The 17,624-nt window shown below is 41.9% G+C and overlaps 1 protein-coding gene across 2 annotated transcripts in view; it reads right to left on the reverse strand.

Moving 5' to 3' along the window:
• ABCC3 (ATP binding cassette subfamily C member 3) overlaps positions 1-17,624 on the reverse strand; it is a 113,971-nt gene that overhangs the window by 36,094 nt on the left and 60,253 nt on the right. For both annotated transcript variants that reach the window (XM_083148143.1, XM_083148142.1), the window contains exons 4-13: positions 17,344-17,481; positions 16,226-16,348; positions 16,073-16,134; positions 13,811-13,939; positions 11,752-11,970; positions 9,116-9,293; positions 7,215-7,376; positions 6,022-6,114; positions 3,671-3,874; positions 1,355-1,501 (exon numbers count right to left, since the gene is read on the reverse strand). In XM_083148143.1, the coding sequence (XP_083004269.1) occupies positions 1,355-1,501; positions 3,671-3,874; positions 6,022-6,114; positions 7,215-7,376; positions 9,116-9,293; positions 11,752-11,970; positions 13,811-13,939; positions 16,073-16,134; positions 16,226-16,348; positions 17,344-17,481 (1,455 nt within the window). The remainder of the gene's footprint in view (positions 1-1,354; positions 1,502-3,670; positions 3,875-6,021; positions 6,115-7,214; positions 7,377-9,115; positions 9,294-11,751; positions 11,971-13,810; positions 13,940-16,072; positions 16,135-16,225; positions 16,349-17,343; positions 17,482-17,624) is intronic.

The following is a 17,624-nucleotide window of genomic DNA, read 5'->3' on the forward strand; positions in this document are numbered from 1 at the left end:
GGGTATACTCTGACATATGCCAGAGTATACTGCGCATTCACAAGTCTCCATGAAAAGATTGTCTGCATCATGGAAACAGCCACAGTGGCCAGGGCCATTTTGGCCAAGCGATTTGTCTGCAGTGCATCTATGTACAGGGATGCCACCACTTCGGTGGGGTAAGTATAATATACAGTGTGGGTGCAGAGTGTGCCATGTGGGTCCCCCTGGCCGTTGGGACCAAGAAAAGTGACTGCTGGACCACAAGGAATGTTATGTGGACATGCTATCATGTTGAAATGTCACTTATGTGTGCATGATGAACGACAACATGGTCACTGTTGATATGCTTAGTATGTTAACATGTTGCAAGCCGACATTGCAGCCGTGTTGATATTATCATGTTGACCCGATACATGTCGCCATGATAGCTATCAGCTTAACATAAGACAACTGTTTTTATTGGCCATATTTTCCCACTAATAAAAACGCTAAAAACTATTTTATTTGGGGGGGATTGAACTGTGGGGTTTATTTGCTATGATGGGAGTTCTATTGAAAAAAGGATGTTGCTGAGAGCATCCAATCAAAATCTACATCTTATTTATTTACCACCTTCTAAAAGATAATAGATAGAATACGATTCGTTGCTCATAGCAACATCCCATGGTTGTCTCTTACCTCCTCCTCCGAGACAGGGCCTGGACTGGGCATGCTGCGTGGCTAGCTGGAGTCTGGACTCAGAGCCGCAGGGTGCTGCTGCTGCAGTTGGGCGGGTGTGCGCAGCAGCTCCCACGTGGCTATTATATTATGGCCGCATACAGTACTTTTGTGCATGTACAGAAGTTACTGTTTGAGCCTGAGAAAGGAACCGCACTGCGCGATCAGCGAGGTCTGATTGTGGAAGCCGCCACTGCAGCAATGTAATTAAGGGCAATAAAGGAGAACATAAAGGAGGACACTTTTCGAGGGAGGACAGAACTTACAAAAGAAGGACTGTCCTCCCTAAAGGAGGACCGTTGGTCGCCTTACACTATTACAATATTTCCCTTTTTTCATTATTATTTTTATAACAACTATTGCCAAGAACTTATATTGTAGTATTTTAAAAAAAAAAAGTCTTATATTTAATTAGCAGTGATTTAATAAACGGCTGATATTGGGTAATTCATCAAAAATTTTGCAGCTGGAATTAAAGTACATTTCTTTAACTGTAATCTACGGCATATATTTCATTTTAAAAGCACTGCTTTTAATCCCATCAACATCATTGGCTTGTAAAACTGCCATGTATTTAATACACCGCACAGGCTTATGTTCATTGAACATCTACAATACTCCACCTTCCAAATAGATACAAACTGTATTGTCTTACCTGTACTAAGTTGCTTATAACTTGAGGAAGCATATTAAGGGGGAATCTTAGAATATTGAACAAAGAGAGGGACACAAATGCTTTCTCTGCATCCAGCACATTTTGGTCATCAACAGTAACATACACAGCAAAAGTAGTCAGCGCCACCTACAAAAATGAGACAATTTTCACAGCTATTAATTATAAACCGTGGATCCCAAAGTTATGTATTTACAGAGATATCACCAGCCATTCTGGAGTATAGGTTTGTAATACTTCTTATAAATGAATAAATCTGAACCCCCCCCCCCCCCCAAAACATACTAATCTACTATATAATTGCTTGTCCTGAGATAGAAATTTGCAGTGAGAGCGGAGGCAAGCCTCCTTCCCTCCAGACCAATGGATTTCAATCAAAGTGCTGACAGGCGTTCACTGTATGTAAGCATGTGATGGCGTGGGATAAAAGAGGGGGCATATTAAGATTTTCTGAAATAGGTTCCAGCGAATGGGTGTGTAGGGGCCCCACAGTGCATTGCTTTGCCCCGGGCCTACCCGTGAGCCTGGGCACCAGGTAAAAATAGCAGGGCCGAGGCGACTAAGCATATGCGGGTCTATACTATAGTGCTAGTAATTTAATAAATATTTTACTTTAGTAAAACAAAATTAACTATTATTTCACCAATGTGAAATATTTTTTTTTATTATTTAGTTGCACTAAGTAGGAATATATTCTATAAAGCAATAAAGAAATAGAGAGTAGGCAGGGCTGGTAAACCTCTCTGCTGGTCCTGGGCTAAACTAATTCACTGCTTAATACATCAAACCCTTATATTTGGGGTTTTACAGCAGTTCTACATCAGAATTTGTTCTACATTGGGTTCTACATCAGAATTTGTCAAATGTCTGCGGTCTGCACTTACAAATGATGTATGCATTTGTTCTACAATTTGTTCTACATTGGGTTCTACATCAGAATTTGTCAAATGTCTGCGGTCTGCACTTACAAATGATGTATGCATTTTTAACACCACCTCTTCTAGTGCCTGCATTGTTTACCTATCTCCTGAACTGGGACTGCTGGGTCACTCAGAAAGGCACAATCACTCTCTAATGGATGAAACCATCTGCACTGCAGGTGGGGCTGATGTAACATGTGCAGAGAGAGAGTTAGATTTGAGTGTTTTATTGTTTCTGTGCAGGGTCATTTAAATATTTTTTTTTTAATGAGATATCAGTTTGAAGTACAAACCACAAATAATAGTTTTTCATGATATTTTCACAAAAACCAACCTGTTCATACTCCCAGTGGGCATAGAGGGAGAATAGTGCAGCGAGACACTGCGCTAGAAGCATGAAAAGTGCAGCGAACACTAATGCGGTGTCCATGTCCACATTACAACTGTGGCAGCATTTTTACATGTTCGGCATTACGATCATGTTGGTATATTGCGTGTCGGTATTTCAACTGACCGTACTATGTACCTGTCGGGATATTGACCATTGGTATTTACACTCTGTCGGTATAACAGTGTCGTCCAAGTGATTGTCGGTATTTCAACTGTTGGCAACTCATACTGAACCCCCTGTATTACCCCACATATTCCTGGCTGGGACTGTTATCCTATATTCCTGCATTGTGTACCTACTCTATTAACCCTGTGTTAACCTACATCCTTTGTTCTAACTGGTTGAGAAACCAATCCTGGTTAAGTTATTTGTTATATGGAGCTCCAGCACACACTGATGATACCTATATCAACACCTATTGGTACTGCCAATAGGATCAATATGGTACAGTTGTACAATACGATTACTAAATATGTTCTGCATTAATAGCTGATCCGAGGGGCTGTGTTGAAGTGACGTTATTTATTAATAGTTTCATATACAGCGCAGCAAGTTCGGGAAATAAGAATTGATACACAAGGATAGGTGTTATTTATTGCATAAAGGTTTTTGGTGGGCTGAATGACACGGTGACCTAGCAATGTTGGTGTGGGGTCAGGAGGATGGAAAGACAAATCAAGCTCATAGATTTTCCTATGTTTCCATTGCTACTTCCTTTGAACAGTCTGTATGAGGCTACAATCATATGTGTTCCCCTTTGGAAATGTTAGCGCTACTGTATATGAACAAGAAAACCTGTATAAATTCTGTGCATGGTTTAGTCAGTTGTCAGGTGACACTCAGTGCTACCAGTCTGGAATCATATTTTTAGTTTTACTTTGACTAATGTTTACCAGGTTAATGATGATAACAGTATAGGCAGAACTCTAGCATCATGTTTATCTAACGTTAATTCTGATTGAGTGATTAGTAAATGAGAAATCTTACCAAGAACGGTGCACTGGTCCATGCGAAGGTCGATAATGCATTGAGATATGCTGATTTTTTAAGGACATTCAGTTCCTTGCTGCGTATTTCCAAGACCTTCTGGGCAAATGATGGCTCCCAAGCATACAGTTTTAGGACCTTGATACCATTTAATATTTCATTCATCAGTTTAATTCTAGAATCCTTGTATTGCATTTGTTCAACCTATTCAAATCACAACAAAAACATTAATAGTTATGTTCATATTCATTTCATTTACAGAAGTTCAAGTCTATGATTTACCTTATTAGAGCAAAACTGAACATTACTGTACATACTTTATATTTTATTAAGCATTTTGTGCTGAAGTTTTGTCCATTATAATGATGAAATAAGGATGCAGTCAGCAACCCAGCATCCAGGATGCAGCCATTCAGTATCGTAGCTGGTGCCGGAACCCTAAATGGATCAGGATGCTGAAGCCGTATTACCGACAGCTGGCATCCCAATCAGTGAGTATGTTGGCGCTTGGGGATGGGGTGGGATGTTACCTTTAGGCACTAGTAGGGGACTAGGGTTAGGCTGCAGGGAAGGGAGGGTTAGGCGGTGGAGAGGGGGAGTTATGTTTAGGCACTTAGAAGAGGGGGTTAGGTGACCAGGGTACATGGGTTAGGTTTATGCACTAACGGGGAGGGTTAAAGTCAGGCTGCAGTGGGGTGGGGGGGATGGAGTAGGGTTAGGCTACTAGAAGAGAGGGGTAGGGGGCAGTGGGAAGGTAAGTATACTTAGGGGCAGTGGGAAGGTAAGTATACTTAGTATACTAAGTATTCTCTCATTCAGGATGCCTGCGTCAGCATTCTGAACGCCAACATCCTCACCATATGTATACCATTGCTATCTACTTGTCAGTTGTTCACAAGCATAGTTATTTATGCACCCAGCAGCCATAACATGAAATAGACCTGCCTTATATTTTGCAGGTCTGCCTTGTGCCACCAAAACTGCTCTGAGTCATCAAGGCATGATTCCCACAAGACCGCTGAAGGTGTCCTGTAGTATCTGGCACCAAGATGTTAGCAGCAGATCCTTTAAAAGTTGGGAATCGGGACTTCCACAACTCTCACTTGTTTTTCAGCACATCCCACAGATGCTCAGTAAGATTGAGATCTGGGAATCTGGAGGCCAACTCAAAACCTTTAACTCTTTGTCATGTTCCTCAAACAATTCCACAACCATTTTTGCAGTGTGATGAAGCAAAGTATCCTGATAGGTGTTTGGAGTCAAATGGAGGACCCAAGGTTTTCCACCTGAACATTGCCCAGAGCATCTCACTGCCTCTGCGTGCTTGCTATCTCCTCATAGTGCACTGTGGTGGCCATCCGTCCATCCACATAATGTAACAGAAAATGTCATTCCTCAGACCACACCAACATCTTCCATGTCATAATATATTTATTTGATGCTCGCATGCCCACTGTAGGTGGTTTTGGTGGCAGGAAAAGGTCAGAATGGGCACTGCATGTTTTGACAACTTTCTACAATCGCCAGCAATTTGTGCTGTGGTAGCTCTTTTGTGGGATTGGACCAAATGACTAGCCTTTGCTTCACATGTGCATCAATGAACCTTGGGCACCCATGATCCTGTCACTGGAGGTGCTCTGACACAGTTAGCTAAACCACAATATGGCCCTTGTTGATTTTGCTTATATCCATACTCTTGTCCATGGAAGAACTACAAGAATTGACTGTTATCTTGCTGCTTGTTAACACTATTCAGGGGTGTCACCAGAGGTGTGTGTGTGTGTGTGTGTGGGGGGGGGGACTGCAGTCGGGTGTCACCCTTCCAATGGGTGACACCAAAATGCCGGCTCCTCCATAGTGACCAGGAGCCAGGTGCGGCACTGTGACATTATCTTGCAGTGCCCTGCTCCTTTCCCCTGAGAAGGAGCCAGCAGAGTGATGTCCAGTAAATCGGAAAATTCTTGTGGGCATATGCCATGAAATGATGTTAGCAAGGGACTTCCTGTGAGGCCATGCCCCTTCTTGTGAGGGCACGCACTCTTTTTGGGAGGTACACCTTTTTTTTCTTGAAGCCCAAGGTGTGTGGCTTCAACACCCAGTGAATGTGAAAAAGCATGCTGGGGGGCATAGGACTTTGGAACTTTTCCTAGAGGAGAAGGGCACCATTAATACCCAACCCGTTATAGCCAAAAGGCCTACTGTGGGAGAAAGGGTCTTTGGGTCACTCCTTGCCAAAGCTTAGTGGGGCCTTGTCATGACAGACTGGTATTGCCAGGCACTAGCCTACTGTAAATAATGCATACTGAGTAACCTCCCCAAAGTGAGACAATTCTGTACCCTCTCATTCTTACTTGAAAAGCCCTGGTTTTCATGGCAATAAAGGCATTAATTGGGATCAGAAGAACCATTACAGCAACCCCAGCCAGCACGGACGGTCCCAGAGTCTGTAAACAAAATAAAATACATTTAACATATTACAGCATACAAAATAATTGGATAAAATATGTAAAGGGATATTTATTAATATTCATCAATTAATCTAAATAATTATAATTTCCTATCACTGCATATCATGCAATAAGAAATGTAAGGGCATATTTACTAATCCTTGAAGTGGAGGGAGAAAAGTAGCAACCTATAAGCTCTTATGCAGAGACCGAGCAGGAGCAAGTCCCTGCTATGTGTAAAACCAAATGCATCACTAATGCAATAGAGCAGTGGGCAGCTACTACACATGTGTGGATACTGAACCCCCCCCCCCCCTCCCCCAAAAAAGTTAAGAGCAATGAAGGCTATAGGCTACATAGTGTTCAGTTATCAGGGCCAATTTGCATTCCAGAACTTGGGAAATGTCACAATTTTGCATACTCCAAAGAAGTCTGGGCTGCACTGGGCCAATGTAAGGCTTATATGCACCCTAGGCAACCTCCTGCCTTCAAACTACTGCCCCCACTAATCCCACTCTGCCAATAATAGCCACTTTTCAGACCTTCAAATTAAATTGTGGAAGTGGCATCTTAGAAGTTCCACAGCCGCCACCTATGTTAAGTACAACATGGCTTTCTTCCTCACTGACTTACTTCAGGCAGACTGAGTGGGGCCCCCAGATCCCAATGCCCCAGGCAGCTTCTTAAAGCTGCCTTATTCTAGAGCCAGTCCTGGGGCTGCCACTACTAATGAGGGACTGCAGCAGATATTGGCCATGTGTAGTGCGGTCCCCCCTTCTTACATCCTGTTAATTAATGTTCATATCTCCCAAAAATGTCTGCAATTAATGGACTTTTAATGGACACATGTGTTAATGGACACATTTGATAACTATGTCCCATAATCACTGATCTGGTATATAACCCTTTGAGTGCCAGCAACTCTGTAAGAGATGTTCAAAATATCTGCCAAAAATTCCAGCATCACTCACATTTGTTCTATAAATTCAAATAAAAAATGTTGTTTAGAAATAGATTACATTTCCTATATAAGGAAAATATTACAGGTCATTATGATGAATCAAAAATTTCAAGTATTTATCAAGAATGATTTTTACCTGCCAGAGAAAATAAAGTGCCAGGCAGATCTGCAGGGGAGCCGACCATAACATGTTGAGAAAGGTCGTCAAGTCTTGAAATCTTTGCGCATCTACTGACATCAGGTTCACAACTTCCCCAACAGTGGAGGAACGCTTTGCTGCATTGGTAATCACCAAAGACTAAAGAAAACATAAAAGGAATATTGTGGAAAGGCTATAAACCCTTTACATTTATTTTATTAATATGTTATGTCCAAATTGTGAAGCATACAGATGGAGCCGCCATCAGATCTCATCAGCTGGCGCAGGCTAGTGGACAGAGGTCTGGAGTATGGGGTCGCGCGAGCGGCTTGCTCGGTCGTGCGCCCCCGTCAGTAAGGCAGCGGGGACAGAAGGCTTCCCTGCCCATCTTCACTTCAGGGAGAGGGGCAGGGAGCGGGGGCAGAGATGGCAATGTGCGGGGAAACAGGCGGAGGACTGCATGGCTTCCGGGAGAATAGGGTGCATCTCGTGTGCGCACGCCCCATTCTATTGGACTCTGGCGGCTGGCTGGGAACAGCGAATGGCGATCTAATGAGAGCAGCTCCATCTGTACGTGTTATTCAATAAAAGTTACTTGGTAAATAGTTATATTGCCCAATATTGTTCCATGTTCTAATAACTACCAATATGAAATATTTTATTGAGAACCCTAACATATCAGTTTTTCTGAAAACAAAAAATAAAAAGTAAACAATTTCTTAATATTAGTGTTAATGTTCCAAACAGAAACATTATGGGGTAAATTTACTAAGATGGGAGTTATTTTTAAGATAGGATGTTGGCCATAGCAACCAATCAGATTATATCTATTATCTTGAAGGTGCTAAATAATAAAGTAGATTCTGATTGGTTGCTGTGGGCATATCCCATCTTCAGTAGAACTCACATCTTAGTAAATGTATAGCACAATGCTATAGCACAATATCAGATTCTGAACACACTTGACACTTCAAAGTTCAAAGAAACATATATCTCAGGCATTGAATCTCAGAACTGGAATATATTGAATATTAGGTACACTGCACACATACTAATTTAATGAATCAGTACTAAGCTCAAATTGCTGAAGGCACTTGTACAGCAAAAGCTGCAATAACACGTGTTATATGACAAAATGTAACAAGTACACACTATGATGGTCGGACATATGGGCATGTTATAGAGGTGACTGTCTGTATGGTGAAAGTAGTAATGTCTCAATCCATTCACGTAGGAGGCCATACAGGGATGGAGAAATCTTGCCATAGGGCTTTGGCAAGGTTTGATGGTACATCCAAAGACACACAAATCAGTATTAGAGTGAGTACGAAGTATGAGATTGGATGTCTTAGGGCCAGATGTATCAAGCTTCAAAATGTGATAAAATGAAGAGTGATAACAGCCAGCCAATCAGCTCCTACCTGTCACATTACAGGCTGGATATGGAAAATGACTGGTAGGGGCTGATTGGCTGGTTGTTTATCACTCTCCATTTTATCACTTTTTGAAGCTTGATACATCTGGCCCTAGTCCTTGCACATTCATATACATAGATGTACACAAGTAGCAGTCAGGTGATCACCAATAGAAGCAGCTGTGGGCACTTCTGCATCAGCCTCAGTACCAGGCCCTGTGCCTCAGTCACTGTAAGGAGTCTTGCATCGCTTGCCTACAGTAAATGTTATTTCTCTATTATTATAAACAAGAAGCCTTCAGTATCATTATACGACTGTCATCCAATCGAATCACAAGCTGTAAAGCACTGTTCCACATTAATCTTATCTATAAAGTGGGTTGTATATATATATTGATAAAAATTATGTCACATGGTCCAGCACCACGCAGTGCCTACCACAGTTACGCCCATACAGCCCTCGGCCCATGGAAGCAGAGTATACCTTTCTGTATATTATGCCAGTGATAGCACTCCTCAACCTCATCCCTGTCACAAAGCAGTACTGGAAGTGCTGATGAAGGATCAATGTTTGGGTTACAGATGAAATGAACATCAATACTGCAATGAGGTATCCCTGCCATAATGGTGCGTTTCTGTCTTTGATGAACGTTATCAAAATGCTAAAAGACAAATGAAATCACATAGATTTTAAGCTACAGGTATATGTTAAATTGAGAACAAAAACCTATATAATGTAATAATGAGCACAATTTAACAGATAACAACGGAACATTTAACACATTCCAATAACAAATGCCATAATGCCTACTGTGAATGCTTATATAGAGAGACATGAAATATATCCAGGTTAACCACATGACAAGAGATTGATTATATGTGGCAGCACAGAAAAAGGTGACCTACAGTATGGTCTGATCAAGAACGGTCATTGACTTGCACACAATAACATTATATAATATACTGTCTGTGTGCTGCCACGCCACGATTCATCAGTGAATACATGATGGAAACACAGTATATTTGTTTAAATGGGATGCGGTCATTTGGTCTACTGCATTATGGTCGACAGTCATTAGGTCGAATCTATTAGGTCGACATGCTAAAAGGTCGACATGACTCTAGGTCGACATGGGAAAAGGTCGACATGATTCTAGTTCGAAAGGTCATTAGTTCGACAGGTCATTAGTTCGACAAGGTCATTAGTTCGACATTGTCTATGTCGACATTCACAAGGTCGACATGGAGTTTTTCACTGTTTTTTGAGCCAACATGTGCCGACAGGCGGTATTTCATGCCCTACCATCCACTAGGGCGTGGTGGGAGAATAAAATAGTGTGCCGAGCGTAGCGAGGCACCGTGCCCGACGCATTGCGAGCGCAGCGAGCGATGCGAGGGGATGCAGTGCACTTTAAACTGTGTCCATGTCGACTGTGTTGACATTCAGGTAAAAAAACAGTGAAAAACCCCATGTCGACCTTGTGAATGTCGACATAGACAATGTCGAACTAATGACCTTGTCGAACTAATGACCTGTCGAACTAATGACCTTTCGACCTAGAATCATGTCGACCTTTTCCCATGTCGACCTAGAATCATGTCGACCTTTTAGCATGTCGACCTAATGGATTCGACCTAATGACTTTCTACCATAATGCAATAGACCAAATGATCCCAACCCGTTTAAATATTCTCAATAGGCCTATGTATATCATACTTAAGGTATTAAAGTATAAAGTATATCCATATTTTAGCATGGATGGGTAAATCAAAATGGCTGCATCACCTGTTCTCAGTTAAGCCACCTGAACTTAATATGCATTACTATTTCATATTTGTGGCTAATTCCCCGAAAACGACCATTTTCGAAGATTAGCCACAAATATTAAGTACCTCCTGAAGTTAAAACTGAGGGATCGATCCCTGCAGCGATCCCTCCTGCCCCACTCACAGCCTCATCCCCTATAGATTTCTATGAGGGATGTGATGCTGCCCGATGTATCAACATTGGGAAGCATCATGTACCGGGCCTACCGCCATTCTGAGTCGGCAGTAGCCCATCAAAGCCTTTGGGCTACAGATCTCACTGCTGGTGGGGCAGTACTATCAGCAAGGGTCAGCAGGCGGTCAGCGCTAACCACACATGCACAGCCCCCTTTCTGGGCCTCTGCTCCTGCGTCTACAGGGACATACATCGCATTGCCATATGGCCCTATGGTAAAAGGTATAGATATTCTGTTAAGATACCTTGAGGTCCAAGTTTTGGAAAACTGCAGTAGGCAAATACTTGATGCTTAAGACAGTCCTTGCCAACACTGCTTATCTCTGACCATTTACATTTTACTCTACTGTTTTCCATATAGCCATACTTCTTAAGGTTATATGTACTAAGCCTTGAAGAGAGATAACGTGGAAATTAAGTACCAACCACCTATTGTCAATTTCCAAATGCAGCCTGTAACCTGGAAGTTGGAAGCTGACTGGTTGGTACCGCTGTCTACTTTATCTCTCCTAGGCTTAGTACATACAGTATACCCGTATATCTGTTATATTATGTGACATAACCAAGCCTATGTATACCCAGTGCCCCATTTGATAGCAGCATCCCTGTTTCATTGCTTACCTTATCAGGCATGGGAGGATGAATTGTCCTCCTCTCCTGTTATCACAGCTAAGCTGCTCACCTGCTGCCTAATGCTGACAAGGAGAAGCAGCAGCCAGACGCATCACAGGTAAGATTTAGTTAACAGCTTCACCTTCATGCCCACAAAGAACACACTGCTTGGGTGAATTATATCATACTGTATATTTAGTGATTTACGTGTCCCATAAACACTGTACCCTCTCTGCCAGCAGCAATGTAGAGTCTGAGGTTCTAATTCACATTTGCAGATCTCTGGGATAATGGCTGCTGCACCATTTTCCCAGTGAATTCTGCAGTGCTGCTGCCATCGTAGCAGGACTCCAAAGGAAAAAGTATTCCAAAAATGGGTGCAGCTTGTGCAGTGTGGGCCCCCTGGACTTAGGGGCCTGTGTGCACACACACTGCATTGCACACACTGAATCCATTATAAACGCACAAGTGCTTGCGAACCATGTACGTATATGATAGTGCATTACCTTAGTAATTGAGGATTCACAAAAGACAGCAGATCCTGAAAGAGCTTGAAAATTGACCCAATTAAAAAGTATGGCCCAAAACTCTTGATCAAAACTTTTAGAAAGGATGGCTCTATCTTCTTTTTGTTGTTCACAATCAGGACATCAGTCTCAGTTGGCTTTTCATCAACATGATTAAGTTCTGCTTCTTGATTCTTAATGTATTGTACTTCATTGCTCCTGAAATACAGCACAAAAGGGGGACATGTCACAAAGCGAATCACTAAATAAAGACAAAAAGAAGAATGGGAGCTCCAAACCAAGATCTGAGAGGTCATGGGAACAGCTGTCAAAGCAGAGCATTCCTAATTTATCTATATGTTTACTACTCCATTTGTATTTTCACATGGGATTTTTCTGACATATTCAAGAATCTGTACATTTAAATCTAAGATATGAATTGGGGTATGGAGTCATACATATAAGTACTGTTCATTTATACGGCGCCACAGAGTTCCATAGCACCTGACAATACATAAATGAGCAAAAACAAGAAAACAATGAATTACAGTACAAGGAAATTTAGGAGTACATGGTAAGTAAATACAGTTGCATGAGTGGACAGGACACTGAAGCAATTATTAGGGTGGCAGAGATATATACAGTATATATCTATATAGTCTAAGAAAAGCAGTGAAGGAACTGCTCATGAAAGCTTACATTCTAAAGGGGAGGGGCAGACAGACAGGAGAGACACATACAGGGTAGAAGTGAGCAGAAACAGAAGGTTAGGATGAGAGATGGCTGGGTTTAATGAAGAAGTGGGTTTTGAGAGACCGTTTAAAGTTTTGTAGGGAAGTGGAGAGTCTGATAGAGAGCGGTAGAGAATTCCAGAAATAAGGAGCACAACGGCCAAAATCTTGGAGGTTGGAATGGAAGGAAGCAACCGGTTGGCAGAAGAGGTGGCGTGGATTTGTGGAGCGAAGAGAGCGGGAGGGAGTGTAAAGAGAGATAAGGTCAGATATGTAGTTGGGAGAGGAATGGGTGATGGCTTTGTAGTGTTAGGAGCTTGAATTGTATTCTGAAGGGAAAGGGGAGCCAGTGTAGGACTTGTAAGGGGTGGGGATCAGTTGGTCACCAGCAAGTTGTTAGACAGTCATTAGGTCAAGAACATTAGGTCGACATGCATTTAGGCCGACATGTGTCTTGGTCGACATGCAGGAAGTTTGACATTAATCTAGTTGGACATGGGTTAGGTCGACAGGGTCATAAGGTCAATAGGGTCATTAGGTCGACATGGGTTAGGTCGACAGTCACAAGGTCGACATGGGGTTTTTCACTGTTTTTTTACCCGAATGTCGACACAGTGGACATGGACACAGGTTAAAGTGCACCGCGTCCCCTCGCATGCTCGCTGCACTCGCCATGCTTCGGGCTCGGTGCCTCGCTATGCTCGGCACACTATTTTATTCTCCCACCGCCCTAGTGGATGGTAGAGCATGAAATACCGCCTGTCGGCACATGGCTCAAAAAACAGTGAAAAACCCCATGTCAACCTAACCCATGTCAACCTAATGACTCTGTCAAACTAACCCATGTCGACCTAGACACATGTCAACCTAAATGCATTTCAACCTAATGGTGTCGACTAATGACTGTCTAACAACTTGCTGGTGACCATATCCCCTTGTAAATGAGGGGAGGTGGACATAGTATGTTTGGAGAGTAAGGGGAGCCAGGCAGCAGCATTGAGGATAGATTAAAGTGTTGAGAAGTGTTTGTCAGGAGGGCCAGAGAGAAGGAGCTTACAGTAGTCCAGTCTGGAGATGACTAGTGAGTGGATGAGGGTTATCCCTGATGACGGGGTATCGACCCCGAAACATGTCGGAATAAAGTTGACCTTTTACCTGCAATATAAGTCTGGAGAGTGCCGCTGTTTTCTATACCACTAGATGGGGACAACTTTGCCTACGGAAGGCAGGAAGGCACCAGAGCACTACATTGACTGAAGGATTGAATGAGTCCTGGGACTTGCCTGTTCCTTCATATATAAACCCTTATATATATATATATATTTTACCTTAAAATGCTTTTTTCTTTGTCCCACTCTTTCATCAGTTTAGATACAACAGATTTAGATGTATCCTCTTCATTCAGCGACCAAAGGTCCTTATCTTCAAGAGGTCTTTTGTAGCCCAATATAGCCAGTCTGTATAGATATAAAATAAGTAAGTTGTGGTCCAGCATTAAAAAGAAAAGTATGAATCAAATTAACAGATATTGCCAACATTCTATCTTCAGGGTTTTCATAAGGTCATTGAAATTCTTGTTTATCCAATAAAAAATATGCAGTCAATTCCTTTCAAGGTCATTGCCAGTACAAAAATAACATAACAAAAATGCCCATTTACATTTTTATTATGCGGAATAAAATGACATATTTTTAAAATAATCATTTTAATATAATAAACCATTATAATTTAATATTTATGTTTATTGGAAAGGTATCTCACATGTACTGATGCAGCAAATGTGAAAATTATAGGTGTCATGTCACAAGGCCATATATAATATGTGCAGTGTCTGGGTAATGTGACCTTTCATTGTGCAAAGTGTGTTGAAAGCTATATAGATATATAAGTATATACTGTATTATTGAGTGGACATTAGAAAATCACATTCATGTGCCTGTTCAACATTTAATTCAGAATCCAAGTGCATTCATTTGGAGAAGGTCTGCCTCTGCTGATATAACAGCCTTCATTCTTCCAGGAAGGCTTTCCAATGTATTTTGGAACATAGCTGAAGGGATACCACTAGTCTCCCTCACTGCTGAGAATACCATGGTCTTCCTAGTTCGGCAGAGGTGGCCAAATTGTTCCTCGAGATCTACCAACGGTCCTTGTTTTCTGTATCACCTAGTTGGTGCACAGCTGTAGTCATTACTAACTGTCACATTTTCAAACATGCTGCATTAATTCCTACTATACATCCACAGGTTGCCTGAACAACATGAACTGTTGGTAGATCTTGGGGACAGGTTTGCCACGCCTGATCTTAAGGTGCCCAAATACAGTGCACCGTGCGATGCTATGCGTGCTCCCGCGGGCATCTCATTGTACAGTACAAAAAGTATGTGCTGCACATACTTTTTGTACTGCCTTCAGATCGCATCGCATGCAAATCGCATGCGATTTGATCATGTGCGATCCAATGCGATTTAGTACAAAATGCATGGGAAAAATCTCACCGTGTATGGCCACCTTAAGGTAATCTCTGAGAGCACCATCAGCTTTAATTGTCAAATCCAGTCACTTGCAAGTTGTTTGTTGTTACAAATATTGCCAGAATACACAATTTTGAAGTCTCTATTGTGAGATATATGCAATAAGAGGTGTCACGAAGAGGGGGGGGGGGGGGGGGGTGGGGGGTGGACTACATCCGGGTATCACCCTTCCAGGGGATTAAACCAAAGTGGCAGCTCCTCTGCATTAACTGGGACCCAGGTGCTGCAGTGTGGCATTGTCCTTCAGCGCCCAGCTCACATCACAGAGAAGGAGACATCAATGCAGAGAGAGGCTTCCTCCCCAGCAAGGCCATGCAACCTTTTTTGGAGTGGAGTTGCAACCTGGTGCCACACTGTATGTTGTGAAATAACTAAAGCTTAGCTAATTGTTGTGCAGTAGGTTGGCAACACTATGACTGAATTAACTTTAATGATGTATTAAGCATGTAAGAAATGCAATATGTTGTCAAAGTGTAATTAAAGCTGTACATTGAAAGATGTTTTCCACATGCTGAGATAAACTTAGTGTAGGATAATTCATTTATATTTATTACTAGTTAAGGTACATGGCGTTGGAAGGGTTTGGTTGTTCAATAAGAATTACTTGAGCCTTTTCCCTCTTTTGTTTTAAGCTTAACCGCTTGCCATGCCCATGATGTGACCAGCATGCACCTGTCTGTGATGGTCTCCCGGTTCCGAGCAAAGGTTTTTTTCTTGAACCCCATGTCCTCTGCCTCCTTTAGGTTATGCAACTCTGCCATATATTGCATTCCTGACCCACTTTGTTTAGTGGCTGGACCCATTTTTGGGCCCCCGTGTCCCCAACGGGGGTGTTAGGGGTGTCTTACCCCTGCAGTCTTTTTTCTAGAATGTAAGTCATATGTGTACCAAGTTTGGTGTAAATTGCTCAAGGCATTCCAGAGTTCAGCTGGAACATATATACACACACACACATACATAAACACACACACGCACATACATACATACATACATACATACATACATACATACACACACACATACATCCACTTTTATATATATAGATTTTAAACTTACTTGGTAAACCACCAAAATGTTAATCTCGAAAGAAAGCCAGCATCTGATTCTGGGCAGGGATTCTAAGATACAAAGTAACACATGGTTAGAAGTGGTAATCTCCAGCACTCCACATGTTACTGTGGGATATGCCTTAACGGTGACCCTACTTACATGATCGGTGCTGACGAGAGAAAAGAATGGACGTGCCTCTTTGAAACAGGATAAAATAAGTTCCACCACGAGTAGAGAGAAATAAATAAAAAATGTAGTGAACCTGAATCTATCTGTAACACCCTGAACATAAAACAGAGAAGTGCAAAAAAAAATCATGTTAAACCTTAAAGTATAATTTGCTACAAACAACACTACTGACCTCATCGGATCAATTCAACCTTTAGGAAAAAATACAAACAAAACCTAAAAACTAGTTTTAGTCCAAGTATCATGCTGAAAATGGCTGCAGATGGAGTGCACCTGCTCATTCTGTTCACATACAGTGGAGGTGATGCAGAGTTGAGTGCAAGTCGGCCACAACTGTTCACGTATAGAAATAAACTGTTCACGTATAGAACTAGCCTTAGTAGGTTTATGACATATACAGTACTGAAAACAATGCTTATACTATAGCTCCTTTTTCTAGATCTATATGTGTGAGATTTCACATATGAAATATCAATAATACTTTTTAAGTGCTAATAGCCCTGCCGATTATCGAATGAACGTGCATGCGCATGGTAAACTGTGTGCATAGGGAAACCCCTTGTGCAAAGGAGCCTGCGATGGCGCTTTGGGGCGGTAACGCAATGTTTTCTGGGAGTGCCCGGGAAAACGTAGGTTTTCCCCGGCCGTTGGGAGGGAGGGCCACAGCCTACTTCTCCCCAAGGCCATTGCTCGGCACTGGTAGTCGGTGGAAAATCACTTGATGGAGAGTGATTAACCCCCTGTGTGCACAGTTCGCAGCCGTGCACAGGGGCAGGGGATTTGTGGTCGGTTTGGTGGTGGGGCTGCGTTTACCTAATCCCTGGAAAACCTGCAGCCCAGTGATCACATCTGAATTACCCCCGTAATTTGCATATTGAACAATAACCCTAAGTGTACAGTATATCATAAAATAAACTTATAAAATTGATAGGTTTGTTAACATGACCACTTATATCTGTCTGATACTGAATATAAGTTAGTATTTATTAATGGGTGAAGCACAGGAATACTTGGATGGATGACGTCAATATAATGACACTATACAATGGGCAATGAGGTGATCAGTTTTAATGAATGCCCAGACTTACCTTATTTACAGATGACATGACCTTAGAGCGGAAGGGAATTATTGCACAAAGTGTTGCTAGGAACCAGAAAATAATTAGGACACCTGAAGACTGTACACCCTTCAGTCTCTCATACTGAATAAGTATTGTTGCCATAATCTGCAGAAACAATTATAAGAATAAAATGAATGTAAAGAGAATAATATAAAATAAAAGAAAAACCTGTTTTGAAATGTACTTCAATGTAATATCAGAGACCTCAACTAGGTGCAGTGATACCAGTGATGTGCCCATAATTGGCG

This window comes from Crinia signifera, chromosome 6 (assembly GCF_055691185.1).
Source record: "Crinia signifera chromosome 6, ASM5569118v1, whole genome shotgun sequence".
Classification (NCBI taxonomy): Eukaryota; Metazoa; Chordata; class Amphibia; order Anura; family Myobatrachidae; genus Crinia; species Crinia signifera.